The sequence below is a fragment of the Pelophylax lessonae genome, assembly GCF_965119305.1.
Source record: "Pelophylax lessonae genome assembly, chromosome: 7".
Classification (NCBI taxonomy): Eukaryota; Metazoa; Chordata; class Amphibia; order Anura; family Ranidae; genus Pelophylax; species Pelophylax lessonae.
The window spans coordinates 128,003,684-128,021,818 of record NC_138774.1 but is presented as its reverse complement, the minus strand read 5'-3'; the positions used below and the strand labels follow the sequence as shown (position 1 = coordinate 128,021,818).

General features: G+C 38.9%; 1 protein-coding gene across 3 annotated transcripts in view; it reads left to right on the top strand.

The window, feature by feature from the left end:
- MCF2 (MCF.2 cell line derived transforming sequence) overlaps positions 1 to 18,135 on the top strand; it is a 225,212-nt gene that overhangs the window by 159,082 nt on the left and 47,995 nt on the right. For all 3 annotated transcript variants that reach the window (XM_082262980.1, XM_082262979.1, XM_082262981.1), the window contains 4 exons: positions 2,429 to 2,600; positions 3,569 to 3,657; positions 12,089 to 12,177; positions 13,804 to 13,870. In XM_082262980.1, the coding sequence (XP_082119106.1) occupies positions 2,429 to 2,600; positions 3,569 to 3,657; positions 12,089 to 12,177; positions 13,804 to 13,870 (417 nt within the window). The remainder of the gene's footprint in view (positions 1 to 2,428; positions 2,601 to 3,568; positions 3,658 to 12,088; positions 12,178 to 13,803; positions 13,871 to 18,135) is intronic.

Sequence of the window (18,135 nt, the reverse complement as noted above, 5' to 3'; positions counted from 1 at the left end):
GTATATCAGTTGTTTAACCAAAGATAAAATTAAATGGGTCCTTAAAGTGAACCTGTACTATGATAATTACAGGAGCTGCCCTTGCTGACCTCCTTCTCAAAATGATTGTGACTGGATTGTCTCTCTCTTAAATATTTGTTGACCCACTGAGCTGGAACAAAAATCAAGTAAATGAAGTTATAACTCCTGATTAGCTTGTTTGGTAAATCCCTGAGAAAGTACAGATGCCATTGGATCAATGTGGACAGCCAGATAACGGGCATTTCCACAAGGATAGGTTATCAGTGACAGCCCTGTGTGTCGCTCAGTATGGCCACCTTTACCAAAAAGCCCATGCATTAAAGTATATGTAAACTGTAACATTGAACTTCTCTTATTTGCTCCCCTCTTGTTATATTAAATGTACAACTAATAATAAATAAAATGTACAATGTACTTTGTATATCTGTTTGAAAAGTTCAAAAAGAACCTGTTCATCTTATCAGAAATTCAGAGCTGCTCTGTGTTCTCTACACATTCCCCTGTGTTATCACAAATATGCTATTTAGCCCTCCTAGTTCTTTTTTTTTTTTCAACTACAGAATATTTAGCCATTTTGTTGTAGTAATCCAAGAGTGGGAGCAATTTGAGTAGTTTAGCAAAAGACACTGAGAGGGCTGATACCACTCAGTCCTCAAAAAAGCTGTGCATTGTCAGCCCACTTTTGCTCATTTGGCATATTCTTTACCATACAGTGCCTTGAAAAGATATTCATATCCCTTGAAATTTTCCACATATTGTCATGTTACAACCAAAAACATAAATGTATTTCATTGGGATTTTATGTGATAGACCAACACAAAGTGGCACATAATTATGAAGTGAAAGGAAAATGATAAATGGTTTTCAAATTGTTTTACAAATAAATATCTGAACAGTTGGGCGTGCATTTGTATTCAGTTCCCTGAATCAATACTTTGTAGAACCACCTTTCACTGCAATTACAGCTGCAAGTCTTTTTGGGTAGTTCTCTACCAGCTTTGCACATCTAGAGAGTGAATGTTTTGCCCATTCTTCTTTGCAAAATAGCTCAAGCTCTGTCAGATAGGATGGAAAGCGTCTGTGAAAAGCAGTTTTGCCATAGATTCTCAATTGAATTTAGGTCTGGATTTTGACTGGGCTATTCTAACACATGAATATGCTTTGATCTAAACCATTCCATTGTAGCTCTCAATGTATGTTTAGGGTTGCTGTCCTGCTGGAAGGTGAACCTCCACAGCAGTCTCAAGCCTTTTGCAGACTCTAACAGGTTTTCTTCTAAGAATGCCTTGTATTTGGCTCCATCTTCCCATCATCTCTGGCCATCTTCTCTGTCCCTGCTGAAGAAAAGCATCCCCACAACATGATGCTGCCACCACCATGTTTCACGGTGGGAATGGTGTGTTCAGGGTGATGTGCAGTGTTCGATTTCTGCCACACATAGCGTTTTGCTTTTAGGCCAAAAAGTTCAATTTTGGTGGCATCTGATTACAGCACTTTCTTCCAAATGTATGCTGTGTCCCTCACATGGCTTCTCACAAACTCCAAATGGGACTTCTTATGGCTTTCTTTCAACAATGGCTTTCTTCTTGCCACTCTTCCATAAAGGCCAGATTTGTGGAGTGCACGACTAATAGTTGTCCTATGGACAGATTCTCCAACTTGAGCTGTGGATCTCTGCAGCTCCTCCAGAGTTACCATGAGCCTCTTGGTTGCTTCTCTGAATAATGCGTTCCTTGCCCGGCCTGTCAGTTTAGGTGGACGGCCATGTGTTGGTAGGTTTGCATTTGTGCCATACTCTCCATTTTCGGATGATGGATTGAACAGTGCTCCGTGAGATGTTCAAAGCTTGGGATATTTTTTTATAACCTAACCCTGCTTTAAACTTCTTCAAAACTTTATCCCTGACTTTCATTATGCTTTTTGTTCACTAAGGTTCTCTATAACAAACCTCTGAGGCCTTCAGAAAACAGTTGTATTTATACTAAGATTAAATTACACACAGGTGAACTCTATTTACTAATTAGGTGACTTCTGAAGGCGATTGGTTCAACTAGATTTTAGCAAGAGGGTATCCAAGTAAAGGGGGCTGAAAAAAATGCACACCACACTTTTCAGATGTTTATTTGTAAAAAAATTTGAAAACGATTTATCATTTTCCTTCTACTTCACAATTATGTGCCAAATTGTGTTGGTCTATCACATAAAATCTCTATAAAATACATTTAAGTTTTTGGTTGTAAAATGACAAAATGTGGAAAATGTATTTCAAGGCACTGTACATAAAATCATGCATAACCATTATTAGTTAGAACAGAGAATTCCACTACACACACATTAGATAGTGAATTGCACTTATTATTCCTATTATAGGTGCTTTGTGAAAATAAATTTGATTTTGACTCAATAGGCTCAGATTGAGGCTGTTCAAGTGAAGATGGAAAACATGCAAGATTTGTTTGAAAACCGGCAGGCTAGCCTAAAGAAGTTGGCTGACAAGCATGTACGTCCAGTGCAGCTAGTGGCTCCTCGACCTGAGAATCCCCCCAGAGCAAAGTCTCCCCTGTTCTCCCCAAAGCATGGTAATTGGTTTATGTAATTATGTCTGTATACAAAGTATCAGACTTGTATTCGTTTATTGTTTTTTGTGCGACTGTTGTGATTTTGTCAGGACTAACATAGGAGCCTAAATCCTAATCATCTACTGTCTCTTGGACCCTTTATCATAATGAACTTTATTAAGGAATACTCCAAGCAAATAACATAATGCAGTCTTAAATATGCAAAAATAAAATAGTTATCTGCAGTTACATTATGTGTTCAGTTACATAATAGGCATGAAAGAATGAAAGACATTTTTGGAATAGTGAGCAGAGCCATTTAAATAATTTTTGTTTATACCCCTAAGACCCCATTCACACTAGCGCGACAAGTCGCGGTGGGTCGCTCGCCATTGATTATTACAGGACCCATTCTAATAGGAGCGACACAAGTCGCTCCGACTTAGAAAAAGAGTCCTGTACTACTTTGGGGCGACCTGGAGGCGACTTGCATTGACTTCAATGATATGAAGTCCGTGCAAGTCGCGCAAAGGTCGCGGTGCACGCTGTGCAACGCGACTTCACAGGTCGCCCCATCAAGTCGTGTCGCCCCTGTCTGAACGGGGTCTTAGATAGTGTATCTTAGTATATATCTTAGTATATCCAGAAACACTATTGTCTAGCACAGATACATATCAAATGCACCTAAAGTGTGTTTGTTGAACTTGTTTTTCTAGTGTTTTCTGGTCCAAAAAATATTGTGAACTTACTGGTAGAAGATAATATCTTTTGTTAAACATGCTTATTAAGGTGACTTAAAGGGAGCTTACTACAGTCCAAGGTCATTACTCTTATCAACATAAATTTCACTTTTTTGTTAGAACAATGAGAAAGTATTCTACCACTCCCATGGTATTTACGCTGAATGCTCTACTCTATTTAGGGTTGTGTTACTTTGGCTTCAATGCAGAAGTTTTATTGTCATATTGTTTTCTGATCCTGAAATAAAGGTATGGATTTCAATTCAAGTCTCAAGTTCTCATTTGACATAACGTTGCCAGGGAAACGGACCACACGGAAAATACAAACTTCTCGCAAGGTAACAATTGTCATGAAAGCATGCTTGTCTTTCATTTGCACCACAGAAAATGGATATTATTTTTTGAACCATCATGACAGACACCCTTGCAGTTTATTTAATAGACTGGATCAAAGACCATAATCTGCTATAACCACATTTTACCAGCAAGTGATTTGTTTGCTTGGTAGGGCATTTGTTCCTGCATGAAAAGCAGATCCTGGATTTTGTTGCAGTACTAACCAAAGCATACTGATCCAACCAATAGTCTTTACTTGGGTGGAGTTGGAAGTCACTTAAACAGCCTAAGTTACTTCCTAGTCGGTAACTATCCTGTGCAATAAGTGCTTTTAGATGGGTAGAACTCTCACCATCTTAAGGTCAGTATTTGCATCAGAGATTGCACTACCTTCTTGAGCCCTCTATTGACTAAACTGTTGCAAGGGGGTAGCTATATTGCTGCAATCCTAGCTGCACCATAGGCTGAGTGAAGTTCAAAGAGAAGTGAACTGGGGGTCAAACTCTCTATGGTATTACGAAAGTACAAATATTCGGTACACTCCTTGTCACTAGATGGACGTACCAGTTACTCTTCAGTATAGCTAAGAGATGTGAAAATGATGGATTTCAGTAGTCTCTCACACATACAGCATGTAACTGAAATTTAGGAGAGAAGGTTCTGGAGAACATGACCCACCACTGCTTTTATATATTTGTTGATCAGTTTGATAACAAAGGCAATAGCCTGGCCCATATGAATAAATCTATTTTAACTAACCCTTGCTAAAGTGGTAATCATATGATTTATGAGTTTGTGTATTAAGTCCAGCTTATCAATTAAAATTAAATTACACATTAGCTGCTTTAGAGTTATCAGCTGTATTGAGTGGTAAATCTCTATAGTGTATTCCAAAGTCTGAAATTTTGCCTAGTGCCGCCCCACGTACAGATATCTATAAATACCTAAGTACTTCTCTTCAAAGCATACTTGTTTGTTCTTATTAAAACTGTACATCAAAGTGTAGAGTTTGCGCACCGGGAATAATTTATCATACCTTTATTTCTTAGCACTGGCATTTTTACTTAAAAAACATCAAAATATCTATAAGCAGAGATTAATGATCTTTTGGAAGTATTAAAAGAAACAAAGAAAATAGCAACCTGGGGAGATCTGCCACATTTAAGTGAAAATTTATTTGCCATACAGCTTTCTCCAGCATGCTACAGTTATCATACATGGAAAATGTGGAACACTTCTGAGTAAAACATGCAGTTTTACTCAGCAGTTTTTATTGCTGTCTGTGTCTTCAATGTGACCCTATCTATTTTTGCGAGTGACCATTGTTGCTTGGACTAAACATGATGGTGAATCCAAAATTTAAGTTGTCACTAGAATGAGAATTGAGGAGAAGTCTTCCAATTGGGACACCTGTTGTGGTGACCACTGTCTAAGAGGGAACCTTTTTACCTTGGATAGAATTAATTTCAAGTTCTATTGTGTCTACAGAAGAAGAAGTATAGAGAGATCTCCCCAGCTGAGATGCAGAAGGCCAAAAAGTTTTGGCTTTAGTTATACTTTGAATCCAAACTCTCAATAGGCACGTGTTGAAGGTTTGGTGAACACCTGTGTGTGAAATCATTAATTGAGTAAATAATGGTATGATTAAATCACAGCAGATTGTGTCTCCACCTCACCCTACAAGCCAATAACAAATAGGTCATTCTCCTGCATTCTCCCTTAAAGTATTATCTTATACTACATTTATATTGTGAAGGATCCATCATTGGAGAGTTTTGTTTGGGATATCTTTCCACTGCAGTTCCTGAGAGATTTCAGAAGACAGCATATAACTATAGTTGCCAGTAACTACACACTTTACATTGAAATACCAGTAGAGAATTTATCCTTATACACAACAATAATAGGATGATGTAGTCAACACAGAATACAACCTCAAACAACATTAAAAATCACAAAAAAACGGGAGGGCTATTTTCTAAGTATAGTCTTTCTGTGAATTTTGACACAAGTCTATTTTTCAGCAAAGGCTCAGTAGGCTAGTGAGAGTAGAGTGTGTGGACACTATGGAGTTAAAGCAGGTGATTGGTCTCTAGTAGTTGCTGCATTGCAGTAGTTTTCCCTTGTTTCATCTAAAGAGCATTTTAGCTTATAGATATTATTAGACATATAGATATTTTTGACACTCTAAAAAAATTTAATTTTTTTTTTCAGAGACAAATAAGTTTGTAGTAATTTGCCATATTTATCTATGATTATTTACAATTAAATCACCATATTCTACAACAAACTGAAACCTGAAATGGATCAAAGGTTCGCATTCCCAATTAAAATTGTGGTTTATTATCTATATTTTGTCTAGTAATATTAACGAGGTTCAATTACAAAACTAAGTTATTTATATTGTTACTACTTGCATTTATTAAAGTGATTCTGTGGAAAATAAAAATTATTGCCTACACACCTTCCAATAGGATTCACATATTTACCTATGATTATTTACAATAAAATCAGCATATCCTACAACAAACTGAAACCTGAGATGGATCATAGGTTCACATTCCTGATTAAAATTGTGGTTCATGATCTTCATTTTGTCTTGTAATATTAACAAGCTTCAATTACAAAAGTAAGTTATTGATATTGTTACTGCTGGCATTCATTAAAGTGATTCTGTGGAAATTAAAAGTGACTTTATTGCCTACACACCTTTCAACAGGATTCAAATATTTACTTATAATTATTTACAATAAAATCAGCCTATCTTACTATAAACTGAAGCCTGGAATGGATCATAGATTCACATTCTTGATTAAAATTGTGGTTCATTATCTATATTTTGTTTACTAATATTAAACAGCTTCACTTACAAAAGTAAGGTATTCATATTGTTACTACTTACATATATTAAAGGGATTCTGTGGAAATTAAAACTGACTTTATTGCCTACACGCCTTTCAATAGGATTCACTCTGGTTAAAATCAGTTGTGTTTCCCAAACCTTTTCTTTTTTTTTTTTTATATAAATTTTTATTTTCCTTTTTACATACAAAATCAGACAAAAAATATAAAGCAGTGTTAATGCAGCCAATTACTTGGGTCAAACACTCCAAGGATTTGCATAAATAGACAATGAAGAAAAAAGGAGAAGGACAAAAAAAAAAAAAACACGAAAAAAGAAACAAAAAAATCAAAATAAACACCAAAAAAAAAACCCCCAGAAGAAAAAGGGGGGGGGATTGGAGATTCAAGATTCAGCCTGAGCCTATCTAGGTTGCAACCCTTATGTTGCCAAAAAAATCGGCCATGTCCCTAGAAGAATACCATTCCTCTCGTGAGAATGGTAACTATGGGCAAACCTTTTCTGAGGAGACAAGAATAATGCAAAAGTACAACACTAGACCTGTTTGTGATATTTACTAAAACGTCGGAAAAACACTTTGGTTCATTTATGAAAAGTGGTGAGAAAGTGGAGCCCATAGCAGCCAACTAACAATCTGTGTTGTAAATAATAGATGAGGTCCGATTATGCACAACAGTTGTACTTTTCTAAGGGATAGCAACCTTGGAGATAAACTTCTGCCGTTGGTTTCACAATTGGATTTGTCTGGACCTGGTCCTTAATAAACTACATAAAAAGGTATTAATCTAATTCAAATGTCACTGTTCTGAAATTAAACCTCTTAGTAAACAGTGCCGTCCACTAGGGCTGTCTGTTAATTCTAATTCTTTTAGAACTTTACCCTGACCTCCAACCGATACCTAGCTATAACCTGATAGTAATTTTTACTTAATTCCTAACATTTTACCTACCCTTAAAATAAACTCTTAACTTGTACCCGAATCTTAACTTTTTTGCAAGAAAATTACTTTGAACACCCAAACATTTTTTTTTTTTTTTTAAAGCAGAGGCCCTTGAGAATAAATTGGTGGATTTTGCAATTTTTTATGTGACACGGTATTTGCACAGTGGTTTTTCAAATGCAAATTTTTATGAAAAAAATACACTTTTTTTGAATATTAATGCAAAAAAAAAAAAAAACAAAATACATAACTTTCTTTGTATAATATAAATGATGATGTTACACTGAGTAAATAGATACCAGACATTTCATGCTTTAAAATTGTGCACGCCCATGCAACAGTGACAAATGATGTACATTTTACTATCCATAAGCTATGCTTTAAAAGCCTTTAGAGGTTACCACTTTAGATTTAGCGAGGAGAATAACTGCCCATGATCTGATGTTCACGGTGATATCCCATATGTGTGGGACGATCACTGTGTGCGTTTGCGCGGAGAGCATTTTTTCATTTATTTTTTTTTTAGAATTTTTTTATTTGTACTCTGTTGCTTTAATTTTTTTTATCACTTTTATAGGCATGTGACAGGTACTCTTTATGGAGAGATCTGGGATCTATAAGACCCCAAATCCCCCCTCTGCCCTTTAACGTATTCGAAACACCAAGATCCGTGTTTTTGAATGCTTTTTATTTTTTAAAAATGGTGCCGTTGACTTTCATTTAAATCAGAAGTGATGTCATGGCATTGTTTCCGTGTTACACTAGCAGGCATCATCCTGGTACAACCACTGGAAGACCGGTGACATACGTGGCCGGTCTGCAAGTGGTTAATATTTTTCCTTAAAAATAAACTTAACATATAAAATTACTACAAAACCTTTACCAACCACTTAACCTTTTACCTATCCCTTACAAGAATTAACCCTAAACCTCAAAGCCCATCTCCACGCTGTTAAATCTACTCATGCAGGCCTGGTACTTGATGACATCAAATAGCTACAACTAGCCAGGCAGTGAAGTGAAATGACTTTGCGAAACAGATCACATGTAGTGGAGGAAGCCTGTGGTTGTAAGGAATATGGTAAGTATTTTCATTTATTTTTATCTACCTTAACTAATTGTACATTTAACCCTTGCGACAAAGGAGGACTCCGTTGCATGGGTAGATTTAACAGCACTCTGAAGTGGGGTTTTAACATATAATTACATTTTTAAAAATTCAAAGCCTTTGCCCAATAATCTTAATTCAAACCCTAAGGCAAACCTAACCCTTAACCACTTTAAGACCAGGCCTATTTTCTAACCCTTAACCACTTTAAGACCAGGCCTATTTTTGACACTTGGTGTTTACAAGCTAAAAATCTGTTTTTTTTGGTAGAGAACTACTTAGAACCCCCAAGCATTATATATTTTTTTGTAGCAGAGACCCTAGAGAATAAAATAGAGATTGTTGCAATATTTTTTATCACACCGTATTTGCGCAGCGGTCTTCCAAACACAATTTTTTTTGAAAAAATTCGCTTTCTTAATTAAAAAATAAGGAAACAGTAAAGTTAGCCCAATTTTTTTCCATAATGTGAAAGATAATGTTACGCCGAGTAAATAGATACCCAACATGTCATGCTTCAAAACTGCGCACGCTCGCGGAATGGCGACAAACTTTGGTACTTAAAAATCCCATAGGCGACAATTTAAACATTTCTACAGGTTACCATTTTAAAGTTATAGAGGAGATCTAGGGCTCAAATTATTGCTCTCGCTCTAACGATCGTGGCGATACCTCACATGTGTGGTTTGAACACTGTTAACATATGTGGGCGGGGCTTACGTATGCGTTCGCTTCTGTGTGCGAGCTAACGAGGACAGGGTGCTTTACCTTTTTTTTTTCCTATTTATTTTATTTATTATTTTTGATTTTTACACAGTTTAAAAAAAAAATTGATCATTTTTATTCCTATTACAAGGAATGTAAACATTCCTTGTAATAGAAAGTCCTCAGATCTCACAAGTACACTACAAAAGACAAAAAAAAATGGTTAAAAAAAAAAATTGGCTCTTTAAGCCGGTTGCTAGGCAACGACGTTTGAGGTTGCTCCGGTCCTCCAAGACCATAGAGTCGAGTGAGGGACATCTTGCCCTCATACGACTTACTGTCTAAAAGGATCCGGAACTGGATAGTTTTCCCCACTGCCGGCGGGTCCGGTAAGCGGGGAAAAGGACCTGGACACGGTGGGGGGGGGGGCACCTCTTCCGCCGCCCCGTAAGAGTGATGCCGCGGCGAATCTGCTGCTGGGACCACCCTTACCTGAAAGCCGATCGCCCGCCACTTTTAAAAATACTGGGGTTACGGAAGCTATCTGCTGCCATAACCATGGTATTTAGCATCAAAGTAATGACGTACATCTGCGGTGGGCAGTCGGTAAGTGGTTACAGGAATTGTAAAGGCAGAAGTTTTTTTTTATCCGAATGCATTCTGTGCTTCAAAAGAAAAAGCCTTCTGTGTGCAGCAGCCTCCCCAGCACCCCCTAATACTTACCTGAGCCCCATCTCTGACCAGCAATGTCCACGAGTCCCTCAGCCATTCGGGACTCTCCCTCCTGATTGGCTGGGACACAGCAGCTGTGACATTGGTTCCTGCTGCTGTCAATCAAAGTCAGTTAGCCAATCAGGAGAGAGAGGGTGTGGAGCCGAATGGCAGCTCCGGGACTGAATGGACACACTGAGCTGCAGCTCGTCTCGGGTACCCCCATAGCAAGCTGCTTGCTGTGGGGGCACTCGACAGGAGGGAGGGGCCAGGAGCAGCAAAGAGGGACCCGAGAAGAGGAGGGAGGATCCAGGCTGCTCTCTGCAAAACCACTTCACATGGCAGGTAAGTATAACATGTTTGTTATTTAGAAAAAAAACAAAACGAGACTTTACAATCACTTTAAGGTAATCTCGAACACTAAATCTCTAAAGGGCTCTCTGAGCCCTCTATACAGAATATCCTGTTCAGCTTATCTACTCTCCATCATTCTCCGGGCGCCTCTGGAAGTCTTGTAACTCCCCTAATTCTTGACAGCTCTGTTATCTTTAGCGGGCCATGTCTTGTTTTCTCTTATATTCCCCTCTCATGTTATTTCCATTATTGCATTCTCTTGTTCCTTTCTTAATAATATGGCCTTCCCAGGTTCAGAAGTGGCCTTCTAGTAATCAGTTCTACTGTATTACTTTCATTTTTAAAATGTCTGAATTTCCTCAAACAGTTATTCAATGGCATTTACGTATTGCATAATTACTGCATTATGTCTGTTGGCCATATATATTGCTCATCTGTAATTTTTTACTGAACTATTTAAAAAAAAAAGTTTACTAAAAAATAATCTCTAAAGGACCATAATTAATGGTTGCTTCAGCTATTGTCACCAAAGAGATAAAACACCTCAACACCCCCACAAAATCTAAGCATGGAACCACTGTTGTGTTGGAGAAGAGGCTTCTGCATTGTCTGGTGCTTTTTGCATCTCAAAAGGCTTACCTTGATGTACAGATCTCAGGGTAGAAAAGAAGACAATGTATAAAACAGATCACCATGAAAAATTGCTGAAATTTACCACACGCAGTATGGGGCTTCTGAGATACCACCCAGAGCCAGACCGAAGGATACAGTTCACAGGATTGGGTCTGGTGGCCCAGTCATCCAAATAGCCTGGCTGGACCTAACCGTAAGAAGCAATTTGAAATAATGTAATAGGATATGTGAGGAGGGCAAAGGCAGAACAATTGCAGATAGTCAAGCTTTAGTTTGTTTTGTAAAATCAGGGGCAGTGAATCAAAGAGTTAAGTCCTGTACACACTAGTATTTTTTTGTTCAACCCAGCGGCCTGAGAGCTCAGGAGGAGGCGCTGGCTGAACAGCTGGCTTCTGTCAGACCGACTCCAGTACACATGGGCCAAATGTCGCTCCGGTTTCGATTGAAACGGCCAATGCCGCCTGACACTCGGCCCGTGTGTACTAGACTTTAGTAAGATGTTTAGAATCTTGAGAACCTCTCAGGGTCAGTGGAGGAGTCTGAAATTATATATTGAAAGTGTATAACATACTCTTCTAACTATTGACCGCAAAGTCTTTTAAATAAAAAAGACAAACATACTGCCCATTTGTACATAGTAGTCACATTTAACATGACTGGTTCCAAAATGCTGAAGACATTTCACTGCTCATCCAAGCAGCTTTTTCAGTTGCTTAAATGTTTATGTCTTTAACATTACAAAAAAAGCCTGTTGAATGTGACTAACTACTACTAGCTATACCATGACCTAGGAGACTGAGAACCTTCACAGATATTTTGCTAAGTGACACATAGGGAGGTTGTCAAACATCTGCTTTTCCAACACAGTCTGCTCTTCTTTTAAAGACTCTGGGGGTTATTTACTAAAACTGAAGCGTGCAAAACCAGGTTCAACTCTGCATAGAGACTAATCAGCCTCCAGGTTTTTTTTTTTTGTCAAAGCCTAATTAAACAATGTGACATTAGAAGCTGATTAGCTACCATGCACAACTGAGTGCACCAGTTTTAGTTAACATACCCCTGTGTGTGTTAGAATTTAAGTACTTTAAAGTTAATTATGTGAACTTTTTAAATTTCAGATTGAGGTGATGCATGACTATCAAGAGAAAAGAAATTCCTTACAATTTTTCATATCAGAAAGTGAAGACAGTTTAGACATACTTAAAGGGTAAGCTCATTGATCCTATTTGTGCTGACAATGTTTATTATTTTCTGTCACGTTCATCTGTGCTTATATGGACAGAATAAATTCAGCTACATCTTTGCTTTGATCATTCTAAGAAGGTGAAGCTGTCAGGTATATACCAGGTTGATGGATCCAGTGCCTGCAATCTGTGGATAAATGGGTAATTTTTGTGAAGAGGTGCTGTAGTGTGAAATAGATAGTGTTAGTGTTAGTCTTTTAACGCTTGCTCCAAGTGACAGGTGTTATTTTTGTATTGTTCTTTTAAAAGTACAGTTTAGTAAAAAGAAAAAAAAAAAAAAAAGCTTTCAACACATGTCTGACCTTGACCTTATACTAAGCATATTGACCTTATTGCTACTGTCAAATCTATATTTAGCATCCACATTTTCAAACATTATTCACGAATAAGGCCCCTTTCACACAATCTGGTCCATCGGCGGACTCCGTTTATCTCAGCGGGGGATCGATCTGCCGATCCCCCGCTGAGCAGGCAGATGGCAGCTGTGTCTCTGCGTGGAGACACAGCTGTCAGGTCCCGCTGTTCTCTATGTGGGAATCGGATGGGAACGGACCGTCTATCCATTCTCATCCAATCCCATCTGATCTAAAAAGCTGGACGGATGGAAAATAGGGTTTCCATCCGTCCAGATTTGACGGATCGGATGTCAGTGGACATGTCTCCGCTGACATCCGATGCCCCATAGAGATGCATGGGGCATCCGTTCAGATCCGCCTGAAAAATGGACAGGCAGATCTGAATGGTCCGCCGGTATGAAAGGAGCCTTAAGCTCTCTGGGGGTAAAAGTTATATCAGTAATGGCTACTGGGTGCTTTAGGGAATCTCTGTTCACAACAATTTGCTTTGGATTGATTTTGGAAGGCTCTCTCAGGTGTGTATTACTGACTGTGCCCCTAAAGGGAAGCCCATACACACAATCTGAAAATCAGATAAAAAATTCTGCTTATAAAGCAATCATACAAAGTCTGATCATTAGTACAAAGCTTTCGAGAGCCAATCACGACAGTTCATCTGATATTATCCGATGGGACAATCACAATTTTTTTCGTCTTCTCTCTCATCGGGGAGCGATCGTGGGTGTCAGGCGGCAATTGGAACCGCCTGCCCCGTGCATCGGCATCTCTGCTGCCGAGTGGGGGTGGGAGCGCACCGCCGGCACGCGTTTGCCCCCTAGCTGCAGGCGCACGACCGACGTAGGTCTACTGCCGCAGTAAAAAGGCGGCGGACGGTCGGGAATCGGTTAATCAGTACAGTATTCACCTGAAAATACACTACAACACATTACATCACTTCCGATTTATTTATTCTGTAGTACGAGAATTTTCAAAACTCCAGTAAACTCTTCATTCTCGATATGCGACTAGCATGCAAAGAAAAACTGACCATCTGTCGTCCGATTTTCGGATCGTGTGTACGGGCCATAACTTTGTTGTGTTAGCAGGATGGAACGTAAGATGTATCTCTGTAACTGTGATACAGACAGCTATATAAAAAAAAAAAAAATCTGTCTATGTCCCCACAAAGATTTCATTGCTTTCCTGGAGTCCTGCTTTACATTTATTTAAAACTTATTTTCTGTTTTGTTTCAGACATGTTATCCATGAGCTCATAGAAACTGAACGGATCTATGTGGAAGAACTTTACACTATTTTACTGGTGTGTAAGCCACTTATGTACAGTCTGTTTCTGGTTGCCTTGCTTTCTTCTCAAAACTTTTCCAAGTCACTGACCAGGATTAAAAATGCAGCAACAATGTCAATGTAAAGTCAGAACTGATCTACATACTTCCTCTAAGTCAGTGAATGAGAAACTACTGAAACCTTTTGTGACAGGAGTCACTTTGTCCGGGGGGGTTGTGGAACCCAAATTACCTTATAGAGGTTGGGAAACTCCTTGTCCAGCTTCCCCGGCCCCTCTTATGTTTAAGTCCCCCTGTGTCTATTAGCTGGACAGGGTAACCAAGAACCCCAGTTGGGTCTGCACTAATCAGACTTGCTGTACCCCCGGCCCCTCTTATGTTTAAGTCCCCCTGTGTCTATTAGCTGGACAGGGTAACCAAGAACCCCAGTTGGGTCTGCACTAATCAGACTTGCTGTACAACCATTCTGGACACAGCATTTAATTTTACCCCTGTTATCATGGGTTCTATATGTGTGGTAAGGTTTGTGTTGAAAGGATGAAGGGGCTCTTTAACTTAGGACAGTAATATGTATGAACAATATTCATCAAGAAATATATGAAGTTTGTCTCATAGATCATTGCTTGATAGGTAGAGGCGGGGTGGGGTTTGTTATTAAGTGCCTGTATCCCATTGTTCTATTGTTTCTGTCTGCCTTGGGATCAACCTATTATGGGATGTATATGTGTATGTGGATTAGCTGATAGAGGGGAGGGGGGATTTCTCCAGCAGCCCATCCTAAAGACTGTCTACTGTTGGAGAGTTGAATATACCTGTGTGTCTTGTTACTGAATGTAGTTACCCAGTCCTGTGTCATTATGCAAAGAAGGGGGGGATTGTCCCCTGAGTGTATAACTCTTTGTGCCTGTGTTTGAATAAACAGTCTTATGCTTCTTACTACCCTACACTGATGTCTCAACAAGCGACTGGGTGGGCGAAGGGATCTTGGATTGTGCTGGTCCCAGGCAAGGGAAGCTTATACGGCGGACATTCTCTTCTTGAGTAAGGGGGTCTGTTACACCTTTGGATCAGCAAGGCATCCAATTAACTGGCATGTTAAAAAAAAGTTGACCAGCAATGGCTGCCTACATGTTTTCTTAGTACAGGTTTCCCTAAAAGTGGTTTTAAATCCTCACATATACCCGGTGTAGTGAACAACCTCAGATGATATGCAGAGATTAACCAAATCCTCCTACATAGGTTTTACTTGTTTATCTGCAGTCTTCTCCTCTCTACACTCTTTCAAAAGTGCAGATCTGGTTAAAAATATTTCTTCATCTGTCAGGAGCATAGATGAGGGGGCAGAGACTGCAGTTACACTGTGTGAGAGCTGATTGGAGGAAAGGAACACATCCCCCTCCACATAACAGAAGAACTGTGTTGTGAACAGGCAAGCTCCGTCCTGAGCTCTCGCTCCCCTCCCTCCCCACACAAATTTATCTCATGTGTCAGGAAAACTTCTTTGAAGTGACTCATGGTGATAACAGATGAAGGAAGCACCAGAGAGAAACCACACTCAGAGCCTTGGAGAGTAAGTAAACACTGCAGATATATGTGCTTTGCTCAAATTCCATGACTTAGGTTTACAACCACTTTAAGGTTTTTTCAAATAAGGTGATTTTTTATTGGTAGACCTTGTTAGAGCTAAACTTTTTGATACATGTCTTTGTATAAATAAATATATAGAATGTGTAAATAAATGGAATGTATAGTTGTGTCTAGTTTTGTAAAGTAGTTTCCATTAGGGTATACACTCTTGGAATTATCTGAAAAGGGACTAATTTGTGAAAAAGTCTTTATAAGAATTTTCTGTGTTTCCCATATATGCTCCTAATATAGGGGTCTCCAAACTTTTCATTATGAGGGCCACATGGTATATTTTACACATTTTTCACAGGCTGAAAAAAAAAATCAGTTTCATGAATAAGAAATGTGCAAATAACTTTACAAAAACAAGGAAAACCCAACTTTGCATCCAGTGCAAATTGTACAGGAAAGCAGAGCTCTATCATCTGAATATTAGACCGAAAACGTATAGAAAAAAAGTTGTGTTATCCCTTTAAGTTACAAGCATCACTGTAAACATAATTAAATCAATTCAGTGCAAATCAGCATATGTGCAATAAAGTGCTAAAATAGTTTATAAAATTTACATTTTTGGTTCCACACAACACCAAGTACGCACACTTCTTATCAGAAAATACCAACCTCTGAAAACTCAGGAGGTCAATAATGCTAGTTTAAAGATCCAGAATGCTTGCCAGGTTAACTTCAGTTACAGACCTGATAGGAAAAAGCTTTCTGCCCGGTCTCAGTCATGACATGGCACCATAAATAGAGAAGGACACAGAACAGTCCACATAATATGATACCACATAGTAGTGCAAAAACACCACTTTTTTGTTATGTAAGTATCTGGTTAACAAATAACTGTATTTGTTAACCAGATACTCACATAACAAAAAATGTATGGGGACATTGTGTAAACTGCAGCCGCACTTTATGGCTCCACCCTGCGCGTTTTGTCGTAACTGATGTCGTCAGTCCCCTGAAGTTGAAGTTGACCCAGCAAACAAAGGCATTCTGGATCTTTACACAAGTGTTATTGACCTCCTGCAGTTTACACATTGTCCCATACATTTTTGTCAAGATTTTCTGGTAAGAAGCGTGTGCCCTTTGTGTTGTGTGGTACCAAACTGGCACTTTGGGATTCATTTTTGATTTCATTGGAGCCCAATACTTTTGGTGGACATTTATATTGCACAGTATTTGAGCACTGCATTTTCACTAAAAAATTTTGTGCACTTTGTATGTGTATTTAACTATTTTGGAACTTTACTGCACATATGTTGTTTCACACAGAATTTATTTAATGGTGTTTACGGTGATGTTTAAAGTTTAAAGGGATGGTGCACATTTATTAATTAATATTTATTATTTATTAAAAATAGGTTTTACTTGGATCTTTTTTTAACATCAATCTGATATGATTCAGAATAAAAGAGAAAGAACTTCAGTAAAACAAAAAGCAATCTCTTCTCCTACATCAGAGTCCACCATATAAGTCCCCCCTTACATCAGATTCCCCCCTCACACCAGGAACCCCTTACATCAGGGGGGTACCCATCAAAGCCCTCCTTACATTATGGTCCCCATCAGTGTTCACCCGTACATTAGCATCCCTATCAGATTCATACATTACATCAGAGCCCCTCTTATATTAGAGTCCATATTCTGAGTTCCCCTTACATCAGGGCCCCCCTCAGGGCCCTTCTTACCTTAGATTCCCTATGAGTGATTCACCTTCACCTTGCTTACAGTCAGTACAGCAGCAAGGCAAGATCCAGGAGGCAGAGCAGGTGTTGACGGAGGACGAGTATGTCATCTGTTGCTAGGACACTGGCAGTCCTAGCAACCAACTGACTTAGAGTAAGACAGCACAGCGGGTGGAACCTGACCCTAGCTGTGGGCCGTATTTTGTCGGTGGGCCGTAGTATGGAGATCCCTTTCCTAATACAATATATTCAAATCTCCAGACCAATTATCTTTTTATATTGAATGTTTACAGCTGGTCATTATTTCAGCACTTTATGACTGGCCACACCAATGATACATTTCAAGAGTCCCTGGTATCAATAGGTACTAATATACAAGGGCTTCAGGCTCATAAGCAAGTCATATTTAGGCAAAATGGCGTTTAGACTCACCCTGAGATGAGTTTGTTATCTATTTGAGATGTGTTTTGGTCAAATTAAGATGAGTTTGGGACGTGTTAAGATACATTCTCATTCTTCTCTATGAGGAAAAATAAAAGCAAACCAAAGCATAGCAAAGGGATAAAAAACGTGTTCTGCGCTTTATAGGTTGGAAACTCTGACACTAAGCAGGTGTTGACGGAGGACGAGTATGTCATCTGTTGCTAGGACACTGGCAGTCCTAGCAACCAACTGACTTAGAGTAAGACAGCACAGCGGGTGGAACCTGACCCTAGCTGTGGGCCGTATTTTGTCGGTGGGCCGTAGTATGGAGATCCCTTTCCTAATACAATATATTCAAATCTCCAGACCAATTATCTTTTTATATTGAATGTTTACAGCTGGTCATTATTTCAGCACTTTATGACTGGCCACACCAATGATACATTTCAAGAGTCCCTGGTATCAATAGGTACTAATATACAAGGGCTTCAGGCTCATAAGCAAGTCATATTTAGGCAAAATGGCGTTTAGACTCACCCTGAGAT